At 52.9% G+C, this 20,394-nt stretch overlaps 6 protein-coding genes across 6 annotated transcripts; 3 read left to right on the forward strand and 3 right to left on the reverse strand.

Moving 5' to 3' along the window:
• Positions 1–74: 74 nt before the first annotated feature.
• Positions 75–2,312, reverse strand: Z517_07022 (uncharacterized protein; the record flags this gene model as incomplete). Its single annotated transcript, XM_013428761.1, has 2 exons — positions 75–579; positions 640–2,312. The coding sequence occupies 2 exons, from the start codon at positions 2,310–2,312 to the stop codon at positions 75–77; spliced, it is 2,178 nt and encodes a 725-aa protein (XP_013284215.1).
• A 603-nt stretch (positions 2,313–2,915) lies between these two features.
• Positions 2,916–4,425, forward strand: Z517_07023 (uncharacterized protein; the record flags this gene model as incomplete). Its single annotated transcript, XM_013428762.1, has 2 exons — positions 2,916–3,463; positions 3,513–4,425. 2 exons carry the CDS (start codon positions 2,916–2,918, stop codon positions 4,423–4,425), a joined length of 1,461 nt encoding a protein of 486 aa, XP_013284216.1.
• Positions 4,426–5,145: 720 nt separating this feature from the next.
• On the reverse strand, positions 5,146–10,437 carry Z517_07024 (uncharacterized protein; the record flags this gene model as incomplete). The annotated part of the gene is made up of 1 exon (XM_013428763.1): positions 5,146–10,437. The coding sequence occupies one exon, from the start codon at positions 10,435–10,437 to the stop codon at positions 5,146–5,148; it is 5,292 nt and encodes a 1,763-aa protein (XP_013284217.1).
• Positions 10,438–12,035: 1,598 nt separating this feature from the next.
• Positions 12,036–15,435, forward strand: Z517_07025 (uncharacterized protein; the record flags this gene model as incomplete). Its single annotated transcript, XM_013428764.1, has 2 exons — positions 12,036–15,067; positions 15,144–15,435. 2 exons carry the CDS (start codon positions 12,036–12,038, stop codon positions 15,433–15,435), a joined length of 3,324 nt encoding a protein of 1,107 aa, XP_013284218.1.
• Positions 15,436–16,042: 607 nt separating this feature from the next.
• Z517_07026 (uncharacterized protein) lies at positions 16,043–17,128 on the reverse strand (the record flags this gene model as incomplete). The annotated part of the gene is made up of 1 exon (XM_013428765.1): positions 16,043–17,128. The coding sequence occupies one exon, from the start codon at positions 17,126–17,128 to the stop codon at positions 16,043–16,045; it is 1,086 nt and encodes a 361-aa protein (XP_013284219.1).
• A 1,125-nt stretch (positions 17,129–18,253) lies between these two features.
• Positions 18,254–20,149, forward strand: Z517_07027 (dihydroxy-acid dehydratase; the record flags this gene model as incomplete). Its single annotated transcript, XM_013428766.1, has 2 exons — positions 18,254–18,324; positions 18,379–20,149. 2 exons carry the CDS (start codon positions 18,254–18,256, stop codon positions 20,147–20,149), a joined length of 1,842 nt encoding a protein of 613 aa, XP_013284220.1.
• Between the last annotated feature and the right edge of the window lie 245 nt (positions 20,150–20,394).

Genomic DNA, 20,394 nt, shown 5'->3' on the forward strand with positions numbered 1-20,394 from the left:
GCAGAAAGCCACAAAACGTTGGCTACACTAAGATGTACTCGTGACACGTCGTAAACAGCTACTCCGGTCCTCGATTAGACTCCACTTCGATATACCTGACTTCCACCATTTCTCAACCGTATCGTCTCTCTTCTTTGCAGAACATGCAATGCGCGGGCCAACGCTGCTTCACTGTATCCTCGCCCCTGAACAAATTCCCGTTTTAGAGTCGCCAGGCTTGTGCTCCAACCAATCGGCAGCCGCCTTCGAAGCTCTTCTTCCACCTTGCTCACTTCCTCCATCAACTCTCTGTTTCCGCTCATGCCACCAGCGCCTTCTCCCTGAGACACGGCGTCCATGGTGCTGGCGAGGAAGAGACGAATAGCTTCGTCAACGTGGTGTTCCTCTGCTACGGCTGACAAAGTGAGCTTCGCGAGTGACTCTGTGATTCGAATTATGGCTTCAAGTTGACGGACTGTGATAGGGATAGAAGATCGGACATTGCTGTTAGCCTCAGCTCGAGCTACTCGATTCCGAATTGAGACGAAATGCGACGAGAGCTTCTCTGCTGCCCCAGGCGACAATCTGGGGGCGCACCGGCTAGAAAAAGTTGTCAGCAGATCATTCAATTATACCATCAAGGCAACAAATTCCACTTACGACTTGCAGAAGCTGATATATCGCTTCATCTTCTCTACCGGGATTTCGACTTCGGCCTGCTCTTCGACGCCCTGGTTGCCCATATGGATGCCCATGACGTGCTTCGCGATGTTTTCATCCCGCGTTCTATCGTGGTCATCTCTTACGATGAAGATCATGTCGAAACGAGATAGAATGGTAGTCTGGAAGTCGATGTTCTCCCCCGGAGATTTTAGATCGTCGTATCGTCCGAAGATGGGATTTGCGGCTGCGAGGACGGATGTGCGGGCGTTGAGGATGGTGGTGATGCCCGCTTTCGCGATCGAAATGGTTTGCTGTTCCATTGCCTCGTGAATTGCCACTCGATCTTCGTCGCGCATCTTGTCGAATTCGTCGATACAGACCACGCCACCGTCTGCGAGGACCATGGCTCCACCTTCCAGGTAAAACTCTCGTGTTTGTGTATCTCGTTGCACGGAGGCGGTCAGACCGGCTGCCGATGAACCCTTTCCGGAGGTGTAGATTGCTATGGGCGACACCTTTTCGACAAATTTCAGCAGCTGCGACTTGGCTGTGCCCGGGTCACCCAGAAGTAGGACATTGATGTCGCCTCTCAATTTCATGCCGTCTGGGAGAATCTTCTTTGAGCCACCCATCAACAGACATGCAATGGCCTTCTTGATATCCATGTTTCCATAGATGGCTGGAGCAATGCAATGCGCAAACCGCTCGTAGAGGTCGGGTAATCTGGACATTTCCTCGAACTCTTGAACTTCCTCGTCTGAAAATGATGCCCCGGTGGCCGAGTGGTCTACGTCCGTTTGGATGCCCACTGCTCGCAAGTACGGTTGTCTCAACGCAACTGCACTATCCTTCTTCGACCCCTTGTTTTGCTGATAGATTGAAAACACCCCCATCACCGTACATCTCGACCCAGGAACGACTCGGTTCGTCAGATACCGGTCCGCAGAGACGGCAATGTGGCGGGGCAATTCACCCACTGGGACCTGGTCTGGTGCTTCCTGCAATTTTATAATCTGCTGGTCGATAAATTGTGAGGATTCATGGACCACAAAATAGGGGTCTAGAGGACACGGGTCTCCAGACTCTTGGCCGGGGACTTTTGTCCGCCCACATTGGCGAGGGAGCGTGATGCCAGAGAAGCCGCCTTCGACGTGGAGTTGCTGCGTGTGTTCGCAGCCGCGGCATTGGATCGCGACGAGGGTGGCCTTTGACGATAGCGTGGACGCTCCAATGACGATGCCTGGGATGCGGACGAGGTGCGAGACGTTCGCGGCGGTCAGGTCACGGATCGAAATGTGCGCGACACTCGAGTGGAGCAGGAGCTGATGTTGAGGGAGCTGGACCTCGCGATCGTGCGGGAACACGATGCGCTGTGTACACTGTTTCAACGCCGCTTCGAACAGCGGTATCACGTCCGCAGGCTCGCTCGTGAGCCGGTGCGCGAGCTCTTCATTGTATGAGATCAGGTGCGCCAGGTCGACATCGCAGTAATACTGCTTGACCAGGACATTTTGCCGCAGCTGGTCTCGGTAGATGTAGACGCCGTCGAGTTGAAATGCGAGGATGAAGTCCCTGAGCTTCTGCTGCAGTTCGGTGCGCGGTTCGCCCAATTGGTCATTGTGTGCAGGAAGGACAGAGAGGGAGTACGCGGAGCGAGAGTCGAGGGCCATGCTGGAGGATCGTTGTCGAGACTGTCGGTTGGTGTTGGTAAGGACAGACGACAACGAAAGCGTCGTGAATCTCACAGTTGCGCAGGAGGTGCGAGGGGGCCGTGACAAGTACGGATCGTAGACTTTGCGGTTGGACGCGTCGACGCGTTCTGGACGCTCGACGCGTTTAATTGATTTTGATCACGTGAATCCCCCGAGGAATTGCCGGCGGCGACGCCCCGGCCTCGACAGCCTGTAACAATTATGAACAATGTTTTCTCCTCCATCGGTATCATGTCTTGCTCTTTGCTCTCAGGTACAGCTTCAATCGGCCTGTGTTCGCACGCTTGACTGGCTAGATACTGGTCGGAATGTCGCCGGTTGTTCATCATAGGTAAGTCTGAAGCCGATTTATCCGTTCTGATATGCGGGGAACGGACGGTCATCAGGGCATGTATGTATATCCCCAATCCCTGTATGGAGTACGAGGTACGGTGTAGGACTCGGGTCATTGTCCGACATCGCGTCTGCTGGGTTATCATTTTCTCTCTTTCTCGTTTTCACAATCATCCACACAGCATGGAGAAATAGCCTCTTCGATCACGCCAGATCAGATGGAATAATATGGCGAGGCATGAACAGCTCGAAATCGACACTACAGGCGTGCTCCAGCGCCCGCGAACAGCAACAGACTGGGACGGGCCCAACGATCCTGACAATCCTCGAAACTTCTCTCTAGTGCGCCGGATATCGTCGACATTGGCCGTGACCTTTCTCGCATTTGTGAGCACCATAGCTGCTTCGCTCTACAGTCCGGCACACGACGACGTCTCGAGACGATTTGGTGTTTCGGAGGAGGTTGCCATCCTTCCTCTGTCGATCTACAACTTTGGCCTGGCCTTTGGACCTCCCATTGGGGCACCGTTGAGCGAGACGTTTGGTCGCAAAGCAGTCTTCTTGACTACTACCCCTATATTCGCTCTCTTCACCCTGGGGGCGGGCCTCTCCCAGGGACCTGCGTCATTGATTATTTGCAGATTCTTTGCTGGTGTCTTTGCCTCGCCAGCCATCAGCAATGCCTCCGCCACCATCGTCGACTACACAGCTGGACGTTATAGAGCTGTTTCGTTGGCATTCTACTATTCCATACCCTTTTTTGGAGCAGTATTTGGGTACGTCCATGGCCAGCTTGTGGAAATGCTGAGGCTAATCCTCATATAGGCCCCTCCTCGGAGGGCTCGTCGTCGAGGCAAGAGGCTGGCGTTGGACACAATGGGTTACACTTTTCTTCATTGTCACGTTTTACATCCCGATCGTATTCACCAAGGAAACTTACAAGAAGACCATCCTTGAACGGCGAGCAAAAAGACTCAATATTCAAGGACCGCCTCAACAACGCCGATCGATTCTTGCTGCTGTCAACTACTTCTTGACAACCTTGTTTCTCCGCCCTCTCCACATGCTCGTCACGGAACCCATCGTCACCATTGTATGCCTATACAACGGTTTTCTCTTTGGGCTGATGTACACCTTCGTCGTCGCATCGCCCTGGGTCTTCGAGCGCTACTACAACTTCTCGCTGACGGGCCAGTCGTTATCGTTTCTTGGTTTGATGGGCGGAACCGCGTTTGCTCCTTGTCCGCTGATTCTGGTCGACCTGTACATTTACCAACCACGCCTGAAACAGTTTCGCGCCGAAAACTTGGGCGCCGACGAACACTTTCCTCCAGAACACCGCCTCTATCCAAGCATGATCGCATCCTTCTTTCTTCCTATCTGCCTGTTGATATTTGCCTGGACGGCACACGCTGAAATTCATTGGGCCGTGCCGATAGTATTCCAGGGCATGTCGTTTACCGCCACCGTGATGGTGTACGCATCGATGAACTTATTCATGGTCGATGCTTATGGGCCGCTATACGGTGCCTCGGCTGCTGGCGCTGCCATGCTGTCGCGATATGGCCTGTCGGCCGCATTCCCTCTGTTTGCCCTGAAGTTCTACAAGGCACTCGGCGTGGGGTGGGCAACCTCGACTCTGGCATTTTGCACCTTGTTAATGGCACCGATGCCTTGGATGTTTTATCGGCATGGGGGTTTACTGAGGGCGAAGACGAAGTACGAAACAAGCACGTAGCGTGAAATCAACGTGTGCTGCCTCTCATCTCATTCAGCGCAATCGGGGCGAGCAAAGTGTGGGAGATGGGTGCCTCCTCTATCAACAGGGCTGCATGTTATCACCCGCGAAAATACTTGGGGTTGACGAGGATGGACATTGGTGCTCGCTCGTACGCGTACGGTCTGTCATCCGGGAAGAAGACTGAGTTATCAGACGCGGTGGGCCTTCACGATCACTGTCTCGATTTCCCAGATCAATATCTCCCCCCCACCTGTCGCTGGTCGCCTCATTGCATGGACATTGCTCAATGTCGAAACGACCGAAGCCGCCCCCTCTCCGACTTCTGCGTCCTGCTACACAAGCGAGCGAGTCGTTTTCTACAATTCTCCTTTTCCTCGGAGAGTCAGAGAGAGTAATCGACACATACGCATATATTTTTACACAGTAAGCGATGATTGACTGATGGGGAAATCTGCTCACGGTGATAGATTAGAGAATTCTTTTCCGTGCACAGCGATGGGATATACAGCGTTCTTTCTATATAGTTCCTCATCACTCCGTATCTAATTCTAGCTCATCCATCATATTACTATGAAGATTGTCCCCGAAACAGATAGCTCTCCAATATCTGAAACTTTACATATGAAACTGTGTACGTGAAATCTAGGATAAATGGGTTGAGGTTTGAAAAGCAATCACATCTCAAGGAGTGCATCCTTTCCCAACCACAACTCCTGTCTAGTCATTTGTCGGCAAGGTGGACTCGTCAAGCTTGAAAGCCCACAAGCGGCCAACAGTGTCGTCGCCGTAGAACGAATCTTCGTCTGCTGGTACATCGGCGACGCCAAAGCAGTACCACGTGGGATCTTCGTCGGCATTCTCATAGAATTCGACCAAGGTCGCCCCAGCGGCCGCTGAGTCCGTGATACATTGCTGTAGCGACGTCTCCAAAGTCCATCCTCCATGATTTCCATCTTCCCCTGGTGGATTATTGAAGCCAAAGACATTTGTCATCGAGCCCGGCCCTCCACCACTGATGCCTTCCAGCGACACATGGCATGCATCATAGAATTCATCATAAGTAGTCCCGTTCGTCAACTGGATTGAACCTGCAAGTTGTGAAGGTTCGCAGACCTCTGTAGATTGTGTGATGGCAAAACCCCAGACCTTACCGACTGTCGCATCAGGAGAGAAACTGTCGGCTTCAATGGGTAAGTCGTTGACTGCAACACAGTACCACGAATCATCTGCACCAATGTAAAACTCGAACATAGTGCCGTCTTGCGAGACTGTTTGGTCAGCACAAGATTTGACGGCGGCATCGAAGGTCCAGTCGGCATAGTCTGGGGCAGGCCATTGCACTGACACGACTCGGTTAAGGTATTGCAGTCCACCAGGTATGTTGCCTTGGAGCGACGCACTGCAGCCAGTGTAGAATTCGGAGAAGACAGTTCCATCTGTTGCGACAATGTCATCGAGCGGCGAATTCTGGCACGAATTCTCCCAGACGAAACCCCAGGCATTGATCACATTCGGGTCAGTGTAGAAGGAGGAGTCGTCCAAAGTCAGATCGTCGACGCCGACACAGAGCCAATTCTGATCCACATCGACATAAAACTCAACTGCTGTCGCAGCGTTGTCGACGGCAGTCTGAACACATCTACTGACAGCATCTTCAAATGTCCAGCCTTCATAATTTTCTGACGCTTGCCACTGGACTGCGAACTGCTTCGGAAGATATTGCAGACCGCCTGTCGTCGCTCCTTCCAATGACTCACCGCAACCTGTGTAAACGTTACGGAAAGTCTGGGTTGTATCATAAAGGGCGGTGACATCTCCGATTGCCGAAGGTGTACATGCAGGTATCGTGGTTGTTGATGTGGCCGAAGTTGTAGCCGTGCTTGAGACACTGCCGGTTGTCGTTGTCGTTGTCGTTGTTGTCGTGGATGAGCTAGAGAAGTCGATTTGAGGCCTCGCATTCGCTCCCGAAACCTTGATCGCCGTATCTGCAGTGAAATCGTACGGCTGGAAATCGATTGTCGTGTAGATAAAACCACACATATTGGTCCCTAGGTCTCGATATTCGATAGAGACAGCATTGCACGAGCCATCTTCATTGCACTTGGCAATACAGTCGGCCAAAGTTGCAACATCAGCGAAGCTGGAAAAGTACGTCCATCCGTTAACGCTCCCCTGTCCACACAGAGTTTCCCATGTGTCGCCATTCGCATCGCTGACTATTTCCCCATTTGTGCAGGTCGGTGTTGGGGTAGTTGCAGTCGTTGTTATTGTCGTTGTACCCGTGGTTATCGTCGTGGCGGAAGTCGTGACGACCGGCAATAATGAAGACGAAGATGTGATTGAACTAACTGGATCAACAATGGGTGCAGAAACTGCCTTCAACGTAACCTGGATGCAGCCCTCAGGAATCGAGCCATCAGTGGAAACAACCAGGCCGCCGTTCAGTGAGCACTCAGTCACCACTGACGAAATCGTCAAAACTCCGTTGCTACGGATCGTTGCAGTGACGGGAGGATCCGGTTGAACAGTCGCCATCACTATTTGAGTGGGCGTGGTGAACGTAAAACCGACCCAGACAGGCGTGCCGCTCACTACCACCATTAACGATTCATCATCTGCAATAACGAAGGTGCTTGCTTCGGATTGGGAGTCGACAAGACTGCTCAAGCCAGTCTGCGGACTCAGCACAAGATATTGAGTGCCTCGCTTGATCCTGCGACCCGCCACTCCCGTCTCAGCAGCGATGTAGAACGTCTCGGCTGATGTCGGAATGTCAATGATGGTGCTTGTCGTGGTGGTCGGTGTTGACGTAGCTGTCGTCGAGACGTCAACGGTTGTAGTGCTCGTCGTGGTGATTGATGTAGAAGTTGCGGTGCTGTCAATTGTTGTCGTACTTGTCGTAGTGAAGGATCCCGGAGTAGACGTTGTGGTGCTTGTCGTGGTCAATAGCGTTGAGCTTGAAGCTATAGTGTCGTCGATAGTGTTGCCGCTGACAGGATCACGAGCGAAATCGCCGGATATCTTCAGCGCCGTATCCCATCCAGCGTATTCAGCCGGAGTCCAAGACACAACGGATGTCAGACCCCAACAATAGACCGTACCACTGTCGTCGGGCCCGACCTCCACCATGTTGCATGTGTCAATCCCATCGCATAGCTCAATGCACTGGGCCAGAGTAGTGCCAGTGCCCAGGTTGAAAATAGTACCGGTACCTTCACCACCTCCAAGTCGAACTACGTCGCAAAGAACTTGCCATGTGTCGCCGTTTGAATCAACGACATTTGTTGGTTGACACGACGCTGCCGCCGTGGTGGTAGTAGCAGAGGTTGAAGTTGTAGTCAAGCTAGACGTTGCAATTGTTGTGGAGAAGTCGGAAGTTGTTGTCAGGATTGACGGTGTGGTTGGAGGAGCGAGCGTAGATTGACTAGTTGTAGCGCCAGGGGCTGAAGTCGTAGTCAGAGTTGACACTGTGCTTGAAGGCGCAGAGGTCGTGGTTGATGATGTAGTTGTCACCGAAACCATTCTGCTAGGTAGATACCAGCCGTATGCATCTGCAATTCCTGGATAAGGCTGGAATTGCGCCGGATCATTGGTGATACCGTTAAGGGTCCAGCACACCCATCGATTGTTGTTGCGAATATCAGTCTCAAATTCGAAGACGGGAGAGCCATCATTGTCAGCAACCTGAGCGCATTCGAGCAATGCCTCCTCGAATGTATAGTCGGTGCGTTGATAAACGTAAAGATTGTTAAAGTCCAGTGTTTGCCAATCCAAGGACAATCCACATCCAGAGGAGAAGAAGTTAATCCAGGAATTTCCGGTCGTGGTATCCAAGACGTCGCCGACCGAAGCCGATGTAGCCACGCAATTGGCGGATGATGTCGTGCTCGTCACACTGGTCGTGGTTGTTGTTACGAATGAGCCGGATGTAGTGGTCAAGGTTGAGCTTGTAAGCGTCTGGCTGGAGAAGGTCGACAATGTTGCTGTAGAGCTAAAGGAAGTGCTGGTGCTGCTTGAAGTATCATCACCCCCAAGCACTGTCATAGCATTCATGGTGAAAACTGTCTCGTCATCCACAAAAATCCCATCATCTGCCACCAGACCAGTCCAAAAGCCACAATGCCATTTGAAGTCTGACGACGACTGGTAATAAGTCCAAACACTGGCGCTCAGCTGCTCGGCAGTGGCCACACACTGATTCAAAAAGGCGGTGGGATCACTGCTATAGTCTCCATCACCTGAGGTGACGAGAGAGTAGCTATCTCCGAGAGTCGTGGGAATGGCTGCAAAGCAACTATAGAAGAATTGCGTATATTGAGTGCCACTCGGTGCAGTTTGATCTTGCAGCGGTAGTATGGAACAATTTGGTCCACTTGTCTCCTCGGTTTTCGTTGCGGTTGTTGTGGTCGTGGTCGCGCTACTACCTGAGGTTGTGCTATCCAAGATTTGACTGCTGGTGGAGACATAGACCGTTGAAGTAAGACTGGAGGTAGAGCTGATAATTATAGGCGTGGTTGTCAACGAGGACAAAGAGGTAGTAGAAGTAATGTCAACTGTAGTCGAGGTCGAAGCCTGTGTTGTTACAGGCGAGGTTTGTGGTGACGGCGTGACTGTGCTAGCGACTTCAGTGTTGTAGGAGTCTGTGTCTGTATCCGGCACAGGGGTGACAGGGGCACAGCTACTGTCTGTCGCGGAGCCAACATTGACGGACATGACGTTGCCCGCACCAACGCAGAAGCCAGCCCCTGGCAAGACAAGAGCGCCACCAGAGATTGACCATACTATTGTTGTTGGCATGGCTGAAACTGATGAATAAATCATCAAAGCTGAAGTTCCCGAACCACCACCGAAGCCAACTACCAAAGTGGTGCCGAAAATCATCAGCACGCCATCAGACGTGAGAACGAAGGCCACGGCATCAGCTGGAGAGCTCACAAGCACGAGTGCTCCATTGACATACCCCACAACCAGAATGTCTCGCTTGTGTTTGCCTGGTCCAGCAGTGTTTACCTGAATGGAAAAGGGCTGACCAACTGAAGGGGCTGATGTATCTGCAGTCAAGGTGGTAGAAGAGGTTCCCGAGGTGGTCAGAGTAACGGAGACGGTGGTCAAGCTTGTCGTCCTGGGGAGACTATCAGGATCTGCAGAGGTCGAAGTCCCAATGCTTGAAGACGTGGCAGGACCCGCTGGGGTAGTTGAGCTAGTGTCCACAGACGAGCTCGCACCCAGAGTCGTGGATGCAGTGGAAGCTGTGGAACTCGAGGCTGGTGTAGTGGTCGGTATCCCCGATGTGGATGTAGTTGTAGAACAACCAGCAGCAGGTACGGTCAATGTCCGCACTTCGAGAACATCCCTTTTCTTCAAAGTAGTTGTGATAACCTCAAATGAGCATTCTGATGAAGATGTGGTGATGAGTGTAGTGCTTGTGGTGCCAGGAGTGAGGGGAGAAGTTGTCTCTGTTGTACTTGTTGAGATGTCCAATGTCGAGGTCGAAGTCGAGATACTTGATGAAACGGTAGGCGAGGAGCTTGTTGCGATGGCTGTCGTCGACAGAGAAGGGCTGACAGGCGAGTATATGGAAGTGGACGTGAATGTGATTGAGCTGCCAGTAGATGTTCCGGGCAGACTTGTAGAAACAGAAGTCCAAATAGCAGTGGTTGAGGTGGACTTGGATGAAGAATCCGCAGTGGTATGATGTGAACTGGGCTGGTTTGTCGCCGATCGTGATCCGGTGCCTGAACGAGATATCGAGCTTGACGAAGAGGTCAAAGCTCCCGATGACTGCGACACAGAACCAACCCAATCATGCCAGTCGTGTCCGTCAGATACACCCGTAGGCAAAGTAGGATACGTCGTACCAATACTGACAGAGGTGGTCGAATCGCAAGGGCAGGTGAAGACAAATCTAGTGAGGGTCTCTGTGATGGTGGTATCATGATTAGCTGGTAAACCAAGTGAATGAGTGGACGCCGCGAGGGCCAGAGCTACTGTGAGGTGTAGCAAGCCCATGGCAGCTGTTAGCAAACGAGTGACGAAGGTCAGTATACAAAGTCAAAGTCAGTACATAGTCGCCTTGGATCAAGAGACTGAAGTCGGATGCGAGGAGAGAAGACTACTTTGTAGTAAAACACCCTCACCCTCCTACCTGTACCATCTCCTTCGGAACCACCGCCTTGGAGACGCCATGCTATAGCATGATATCCACATATCGATCCCTTGTGATGGGAGGCGAAGCGCCTTGGTGGCAGTCTCGATCGCATTTGAGTTGCGAGCGGAGTCTCGTGGCATTGTAAATTCACTAGAGTCGTTAATGGTGGAAATAGGAACAGGAAGTATTCTCGGCCAAAAGTGGAAAGCGCAGCTTGGCAGCTGAGGTGGCGTTGGCCAGAACCGGGACCAGAATCAACAATACCATCAACACCAGTGCCACCGTTGAGCAAACCACGGCTCGTCCACGTGGCTGAGCTGAATCGAACACCTCCACTACCGAAACCGATTGACGAGACGGACGCCAACGACCCCTATCGCCCTTTTAGGGGTTTTAGAGGGGTTCTTTACTTGTTTGAGCACCATTTCACCCCTTGGTGCCCGTGAGATGGCGTCAATACTGACGGAAATATTGATGCCAGGCACCACCATGAGGAGCACCCTCTCACTCCTCACAGCCTCACTCGCCTTCCCTTAACCTCACCGCGACTCTATGTAGTGGAACATGCGTCGGGAAGCTAGAGGTCAGGAAAAAGGCAAAAGGAAAAGGTCTCCACAAGAGAAGTTAACAAGCGATGAGTGAGAAGGCCAAAAAGGGGTAAAGAGATGGGAAAATAGTAATAACATGCGTCGTTCCACACTTTTGTATTTTGCGGTCTGTTGTACACGAAGGTGTCTGGAGAGCTGTATTGGATTAGCCATGCCAGTCTGGATGATGGGAGAATTGAAACCGTAAATGCATCAATGCCACGAAAATACAAGCCTCGAACATTCAGTCAATCTGCTATTGCACCGCAGGTGACGGTGTTCTTTATTGTGTTTGACAAGTCCCAATCATACCGTCCGCACGAACAGACGTGGCGAGCGATAAGGTTGGCGGCATCGTAGTTGTGTGTAAGGCGGTCCTCTTTGGTAACATAAGTTCCTCAATCTGAGGCGTTAATTCAACGGTCAAAACACGAGGTACTCTCCGTCGATTTCAGACTGGGGAAATGCTCTCCGTGAGGAGTCTGCTGTACATTCATGCCTAATGTTGTACGAGGTACTGTATACTGTACCATCCACCACGCTGGCCATGGCGAACTTGAGCACAATTGTTCGCTTGCAGGTGATGCCGCACAGATAGATAGGAGAGTTGATTTGGCCCCGATCCGGAGGTTAAGGCGCGAGCACGTTTTACCCATCTTGGCCGTTTCTCCAATCTCACCCAACTGCGGCCTTCGTGTCGTCTAAACTCGCCATCAGGCCTCATCAGCAATTGGTTCGCGGATGCCGCACGCTGGCCACCCATGCACAATGTTTTCAGCTAGATAGCCTTGTTGAATATTTGATTTCCCTATGACACGGCATGTCACATTTGATGCCCTCGGAACCTTGCGCATGCCAGGGAAGAAGATGTGATGGCGTCTCCAATCCAACCTGGATCCCAGGGAACCTATGCCTCACCGATAGCCACCTCACCCGCAACCGAGTACCCTTTCCCTAGCATTCCGCAGAGACAGCATGGAGGTCCAAAAGGTGGCTTGCGTCGTGGATCGACGTCAAGCTCAATTGCCAGCACCCTCGACACGGTTTCACTAAACAATGCTACAATAACAGAAACCAGCCAGAATGCAATCTCGACATTGCTGCAACACCCGATAATGCACACGGGCCTAAGAGCAACCACAGTTCCTGCCAGCTCTGGGTACAAGGCTCCTACGCCACGCGATATTCCTCCCGTTGCACTCACAAACATCCCTCACGTCGACGCCAAAGCGTTCCATCCTTACCTGTCGCAGGTTGGTTCGCTGTACGAAGCGTTCCAAAGGGCAAAGAATGAGGGTGAAGGCGAAACATCCTTGTTCCACCGGGATAAGAAAGATACAAAAAATGAAGAGTGGGAGGCCATCCTCAGCAAGCGCCTGCAACGGCCCGGGCATTCACGGGCGAGCTCAGTGAGCTCGACAATATCGATCCCATTAGAGTCGCCTCAGCCGAAAAGGAGACAGACTGGCCAACGGCGTCAGGCCGTCACACCGTTGTCCACAATCCCGGCTGTCTATTCGGAAGAAGATTTTCACCTCGAGAACCCCAGGACGTTTGACATCGTCTCTGAAAATTCGGAGATTGTCCGCGACCCTAGTGGTACTCCTTCTGGACGGAAGTCCCTGGCTACAAATGCAATTCTGCAAGAGAAGTTGTCATGGTACATGGATACTGTCGAGGTCCACCTGATCAACTCCATATCAACGGCCTCGAAGTCGTTCTTTTCCGCTCTCGGATCTCTCAGGGAGCTACACAATGAGGCTGCTGATCCAGTAGACCGGATTCAAAGACTCCGGAGGGAGTTGGCGAGACTTGACAAAGAAATGGCTATCGACGGGTTGAAAGTGGTCAATTTGAAGCAGCGTCGCGACAATGTCCGTCAATTGGCGCAGGCAATCATGCAGCTCGAAGACATTGTCAAGTCTGTTCAAACATGCGAAGACATGGTTGAAAAGGGCGAGATTGATCAAGCTTTGGATCGATTAGATGACGTGGAAGCCTTGATGGCCGGCAGGGAGAGCAAGTCCTCTCAAGTGGAGCAACAACTCCGTTATCAGAGGCGTGATCTACGAAGGATCAAAGCCCTCGAGGGCGCCTTGGATGATCTGAACCAGTTGCGCCAGCGCGCTGGTAGGGGATACGAGGCCCGATTCCACAACAGCCTGCTCAGTGATATCAGACGACATGTGGAACACACAGAGACCAGCATGACCCTTCAAAGGTGGGGGATTGCCTATACAAGGCCCAAACCGGGCCAAAGGAGAGCACCTTCAGCGTTCCCTGGATATATGAATATTGGATCTGAGCTACGAGACGAACTTGAAGCTGAGATGCGAGGCCTCTCGAGGGCCAGGTATACGACTCCTGCAGCGACTAGTTTTCGAGCAATCGTCTTGCGAGAGATGAAGAGCATGATCCGAAAGCAGCTCCCGAGCTCCAACGACGATGACAATGTTTCTACCGTCTCCGCCTCAACAGTCGGTGGAAGAAATATGAGCCAACAGGAGAAATCGTCAATTCTGGCTAGAAACCTGAGATCTCTGGACGCACAAGATTGGTATCAGATGCTTGCAACCATCTATACAAACATTAGTGAGGGTCTGCGCCGACTCAGCGTGCAGGTCAAGATTTTGTTGGACATCACAAGTCATTTACCAGACCATATGATCAAGTCCCCTCCGAGAACTCCAGACCCTGCAAGTATCGACAGAGTTATGAGTCCTCCGACAGGCCGAGCTCGAGCTACCAGTTCTGTGCAGGCAGAAATGCAGCAAGTTCTAGATCTCTCCAGTCTTTTAGGGGAAGGTGTAGATCTTGCGCAGGCACAGATCACGAAAGTAGTTAGAGTCCGGTCCCAGCAGAATTCGGAGCTGCCATTGTCTGATTTCTTGAGGTACTTTACGCTCAACAGGCTATTTGCGGATGAGTGTGAAGCGATATCTGGCCGCAGCGGCGCGGGACTCAAGAGCGTCCTCGACACCCAAATCAAGGATTTCGTTGCGCGATTTGCAGACTCCCAGAAGCACGAAGTGATCAAGGTGATGGATGCGGATAAGTGGGACGCTCGCGATTTCGGCGAGCGTGAGAATGAGATTCTTGCTCGAGTGATGGAAGGGAGTACTAACGATGCTCTTCCTTGGATCGAGAGCACAATGATCTGGCAAACTTCGACCAACGGCGCAGAGACCAGCAACGGAGCGGCAACCAACGGCACAGCAGCTGCAGGGACAAAGGTGCGCAGCGCAGTGATCGACGAGCAAAAGTATATACTTCCAGAATCTGCCATTGCCATGTTACGATCCATGGAAACTTTCCAGCATCTGGCGGCCGGCATCCCGAGTATGAGCAATGAAGTGGCCATGTCATTGCTGGAAAGCCTCAAATTGTTTAATTCCCGAAGCTCTCAGCTAATCTTAGGGGCCGGCGCTACTAGGAGTGCAGGGCTGAAGAATATCACGACTAAGCACCTGGCACTGTCGTCTCAAGGGCTGAGCTTCATCGTCGCCCTCATACCGTATGTGAGAGAATTCTTCCGCCGCCATCTCCCTTCATCGACAGCTGGGCAAGTTATGACCGAATTCGACAAGGTCAAGCGTCTCTTCCAGGAACATCAACATGGCATACACGAGAAGCTTGTCGACATCATGTCCGGAAGAGCCTCGATGCACGTCAAGGCAATGAAGAATATTGACTGGGAAGAAGCGGCCAAGAACACGACCGTCAATGTGTCGCCGTACATGGAGACGTTGGCGAAAGAAACGGCCACCCTGCAGAAAGTACTGGCCAAACACCTACCAGAGCCTGTGGTGGCGGGGATCATGATGCCCGTGTTTGCAAGTTACCGAAAGCAGTGGACGAATGCGTACCGAGATGTCACCATCAAGTCCCTCAAGGCCAAGGAAAGGTAAGCTCTCTCTCTCTCTCTCTCTAGAAGTTGTATCGCGGCCAGGCAGATCATAATACTGATAGTGTCAATCTAGGTTACTGGCGGACGCATCATTCTTCAATGCGCGAATCAGCAAGATTGACGGCTCGGGTGATCTAGGCGAGCATATCATGAATGTCGTCCAGGCAAAGGCAGTGGTTAGCAGTGCTGCAGCAGCAGCAGCAGCAACAGCAGCGCCGTCGCCGCCGCCGCCACCACCATCATCAACTCCACCATCCGAACCCCTCGCCACAGGAGGTGATGGAGAACAGAAGCAGGACTCCGCGCAGCAGAACGGAGAGAAGAAAGCTGAAGGCACGGAGAAGCAGGAAGATACCAAGACATAGCTGGCTATAACTACGAGGTATAAGCCAAAGAGGTTGAGCTAGTACACACACAAACACAAAACACATATAGATAAGACCACACTCGGACCAGACACTCAAACTAGGCTTTGACTCGGTAGTGGAACAGGAGAGAGTTGTCCGTGGAAGAGCAGGTGGGGGGTTGGGCTTTGTGGAATGAAATATATTACTATGTCTTGACCAGAACAAGGGCAAGGTGGTTATGGATGTTTGATCTCGATTCGAACCGTCCCAAAAAGTTCGTCCGGGATGGCATGCATGCAGCATTGTCATCCCTCAATGGTTGGAAGTTCTCATTCCCTCGTGCCCTTCAGTTCGACCAGCAGGCAGCCCGCCCATCATTAGATTTCATTCGTCCGTTCATTTCACCCGCATCGAAGCAGCCCCGAAGATATGGCGATAACACCGACGTTTTTTCTGCCTCAAGGGCTATGTATGTATGCATGCACCAGGCCAGGCTAGACTCGCCTCGCCTCGCAGTCGTCGACCTACATACATACTCCCCAAAATCTCCCGTCAAGCCCTTCCCGCTTCCCCCCCTCTCCACTCTTTCATGGCCCGCTCGGCCAAAGTTATGTGGCCCCCCAGATCAGAAAATCGCAGTGCCGTTGACGTGGCTGCTCACGCCGCCGTGGCAGTTAAAGGGGGCACTGCTGAAGAAGAAGGTCCAACGCTTGTTCTTCTTGCACAGCTGGCTCAGCTTCTCGAGGTCGAGCATCTCGCCGAGCGGCATCCCCCACAGGGCGATGATGAACTCGTGCAGGTAGTAGCTCTCCGGGGTGGGCCAGCGCTCAAAGGCCGGGGCGTCGCCGCCCACGGCGGCAAAGTAGCAGTCGTGCAACCAGTCCTTGACGGCCTCCTCCTGCTTGACGCCGCACCACTGGGCGTCGGGGCCGTGGCGCAGGGCGAGCCGGTCGCGGTCCTCGGGCGCCCGCTTGTAGTAGTCCTCGACCCAGCCGGAGCGGATCAGCAGGATGTCGCCGATCTTGAGGTCGCCGCCCTGGGCCTGGGGGCGGATGTCCAGCCCCTGGTGCTTGCCGCACGCGACCAGGTCGTCGTAGCTGATGGCGTGCGACGTCGCCGTGTCGTACTTGATGCCCACGCTGTCGGCGTACGAGCGGTAGTCGAGCAGGACGCCACGCCCGGAAAACCCGTGCTCGGACCAGTGGTGGATGCTGCACTTGTGGTCGTTGGCCGTCGGGCCCATGATGTCGTCCTTGTGCGTGTTGTTGTAGAAGGTCTGGGTGGCGATGTGCGCAAAGTGCCGGAACCCGTCCCACTGCGTGCCGGACTGCGTGTTCATGTGGTAGATGTCGTCGTACGAGATGCCCTCGGCGATGGCCACGATCTTGTGCTCAAACTTTTGCCGCCCAAACGCTGGCTGCAGCGGCACGTCCAGGGGCAGATCTAGTCGTGCCATTTCCCCGGTGCGGATCTCCTGCGAGGCGGCGGCCTTGACGCGCGTGGGCGTCAGCAAATTCAGCCGCCCAACGTAGTCGTCCTTGCCCCAAACCCAGGCGGCCTCGTCGGGCGCGCCCACGATCTTGGGGAGGTTCTTGCGGGTTGGGAACGAGGTCGACTCCGGGTCGAAGGGAATGGTGGTGGCCACTTTACCCATGATGGAATCCTTGATCTGACTCAACCGCCTGCTTGCTTGGGAGAATGCGTCCGTCATGTTTTGTTTCTCTGAGGACCTCGTAGAGTTACTTATCACCTTGATTCCTCTGTTGCTGGGGAAAAAACAAACAGGAAGTCCCGCGGCATGTCCCGAGGTATACCGACCGGCAACCTTAAGGCGTTCTGGGTCTTCAATCCATTTTGAGGGGATAGCCGGTTAGTAAGGACAGAGCTAATTAGCTCGTAAGGAGCTCATTGCCCCGCAGAGGATGACGGGCACTTGTATGTCATAAGAGGTCACCCGATATTTTCACCTTGTTCCCCGGGACAGGACTGATGACGATAAGTCCTAGTCGTAGTAGCTCTAGGTAGGGTTTTCCATCCACCAGCAAGCAGCTTGTGTGACGATATAATTGGAGTCGGACGCTGGCATGGGCAGCCTGTGCATTAATATGAGGGGTATCCCTTTCAGGCCTGGCCTCGGTAAGTCCATGTCCCACGATCGATGCAGTTTGTACAAGCAGAACCAATCTCAAAGATAATTCGCTGGAACCGAGGCAACTATGCGACGTCAGACAATAATAATGCGAGAGGAGATGCAGGGAAAGGGGTTTTTTGACCTGTGCATTGAATAATCAGCCTCGAGTTTATCGGAAAAAGAGCAGAAAATTGGTAGATTGTGGTAGTATACTCGAGGAGGCGACAATCGTGGCATTGTTTCTTGACTCTGTAGATCCGCTCTGAGCACAATGCTGGCTGGCAACGCTTCCTTGTGGTTGATCCCTCGTAGACGAGTGCGCGTGGTGTCGGTGACCAGCGCAAGAGGCAAGGCTGAGCAAGGCTGCAGTTGACTGCGCCCCGGAGATCAACGAGACTCCCCGGGCTGCTTGAATTCCCTGCACTCCGATTGGCTCCGGGCCCCTGCACTTTGCTAACTTCCAGCCTCCGCTTACGGACTTTTCGTCTTTTCTGGGGAAAACTGCAATTTGTGGTACAAGGTCATGAGTATTAACTTGGAGTAGGTGACTCTTTAGCACTTAAGGTGAAGCTGGGTGCCCTGTCGGTGGGAAATAAGACTGTCTTTGTCTCTTCCCTCCTTACAATCTTCGCTGGTCTCACTAAGAACTCGATGCGCCTGGTCCAGAGTCTCCCCTCCAGCTCTGCGAAATACAGGTAGCTCACAATGACAGCTTCAGCAGCCCTCAGAAGCCTGCGGCTCAGGCAAGCAAGATTTCCTCTCAGCAGACAGGCCATGTATGCTCATTGCAATTCGCCCTCCCTGGTCTCGCACAGCTAATGCTCCAGCAGTCGCCCATTCTCTTCCTCGTCCCTGCGCCATGCAAACTCCTCCCCAGACGCCGAAGGTCTCAATAAAGTCTCACGTCATGTCACGCAGCCCAAGTCCCAGGGTGCCTCGCAGGCCATGCTCTACGCGACCGGCATGACCGAAGCAGATATGAACAAGGCAGAAGTGGGCATTTCGTCTGTCTGGTACAGCGGCAACCCCTGCAATATGCATTTACTGGACCTGTCCAACGTGGTGAAAAAGGGTGTCGCAGACGCAGGACTCCAGCCTATGCAGTTCAACACGATCGGCGTGTCGGATGCCATCTCAATGGGAACGACCGGCATGCGCTACAGCTTGCAGTCAAGAGAAATCATTGCCGATTCGATTGAAACAGTCATGCAGGGCCAGTGGTACGATGCAAACATCTCCATTCCTGGCTGCGACAAGAACATGCCTGGTGTGGTCATGGCGATGGGAAGAGTAAATCGCCCGTCGATCATGGTGTACGGCGGCTCCATAGCCCCAGGCTGTGCGCGGACGCAGAATAACGCGGATATCGACGTCGTCTCAGCATTTCAGGCCTACGGTCAGTTCATCGCAGGGGAAATTAATGAGGAGCAGCGCTTCGACATCATCCGCAATGCCATCCCCGCTTGTGGCGCCTGTGGTGGTATGTACACTGCCAACACCATGGCATCGGCCATTGAAACACTGGGCATGACACTGCCGGGTAGCTCATCCAATCCGGCGGTCTCTCAGGAGAAACAACTCGAGTGTCTGGCGGCTGGAGAGGCTATTAAGAACTTGCTCAAACTGGACCTAAAGCCGCGCGAAATCATGACTCGCGAAGCCTTTGAAGATGCTATGGTTGTGGTGATGATCACTGGCGGTTCCACGAACGCGGTGCTGCATCTGATTGCCATGGCTGATGCGGTGGGCATCAAGCTCACCATCGACGACTTCCAGGCGGTCAGTGACAGGACCCCGTTCCTCGCAGACCTGAAGCCGAGCGGGAAATATGTCTTCAATGACCTACACACCGTGGGCGGCATTCCCACTCTGTTGAAATTCCTGATAAAAGAAGGCGTGGTAAAGGGCAAACACACAACAGTCACGGGCCAGACGCTCGCCAAGAACGTCGAGTCCGCCGCCGACTTCCCGTCTGATCAAGTCATCATTAAACCGTTTTCTCAGCCGATCAAGAAGACCGGACACATTCAGATCCTGCGAGGCAGTCTCGCCCCGGGCGGCTCTGTGGGCAAGATCACAGGCAAGGAAGGCTTGCGCTTCGAGGGAAAAGCAAAGGTCTACGATGCCGAAGACTTGTTCATCCAAGCCCTCGAACGTGGCGAGATCAAAAAGGGCGAGAAAACCGTGGTGGTCATCCGGTACGAGGGACCCAAAGGTGGCCCGGGCATGCCTGAGATGTTGAAGCCCAGTTCCGCAATCATGGGCGCTGGTTTGGGCAAAGACGTCGCTCTGATCACGGACGGGAGATTCAGCGGAGGGTCCCACGGGTTTTTGATCGGCCACATCGTCCCCGAGGCCATGGAAGGCGGTCCCATCGGCTTGGTGAGAGACGGTGATAACATCGTGATTGATGCCGAGAGCAGGACGCTCGACCTGATAGTGGACGAGGCGACGTTGAAAAAGAGACGGGAGGAGTGGAATGCTAATAAGCCGGAGCCCCGGTACAGGAGAGGCGTCTTGGCCAAGTATGCGAAATTGGTCAGCGATGCTAGCCATGGCTGCATCACGGACAAGGAGGATGTGCTGGATCTACATGCTTGAGGGGTGGGGAGGTGCATGGTACCGTCTCTTGTCTGAGGTTGGTTGACACACTGTTTGTACGTGTATGTAGAATTGGGATGAAAAATACAAATTTCCTGCCTGTACGCTTTTTCAATATTTTTTCTTCTTTTCCCTGTGTTTCTTTCTGTAGCCAGATCCAGAAAGCGTTTAGGTTCAAAGGGATGACGGCGGGAGGGTGTGAGAACCGATTGCATCAAGACAGCGGAATAAGGTCTACTCCTGCA

The sequence above is a fragment of the Fonsecaea pedrosoi genome, assembly GCF_000835455.1.
Source record: "Fonsecaea pedrosoi CBS 271.37 unplaced genomic scaffold supercont1.4, whole genome shotgun sequence".
Taxonomy (NCBI): domain Eukaryota; kingdom Fungi; phylum Ascomycota; class Eurotiomycetes; order Chaetothyriales; family Herpotrichiellaceae; genus Fonsecaea; species Fonsecaea pedrosoi.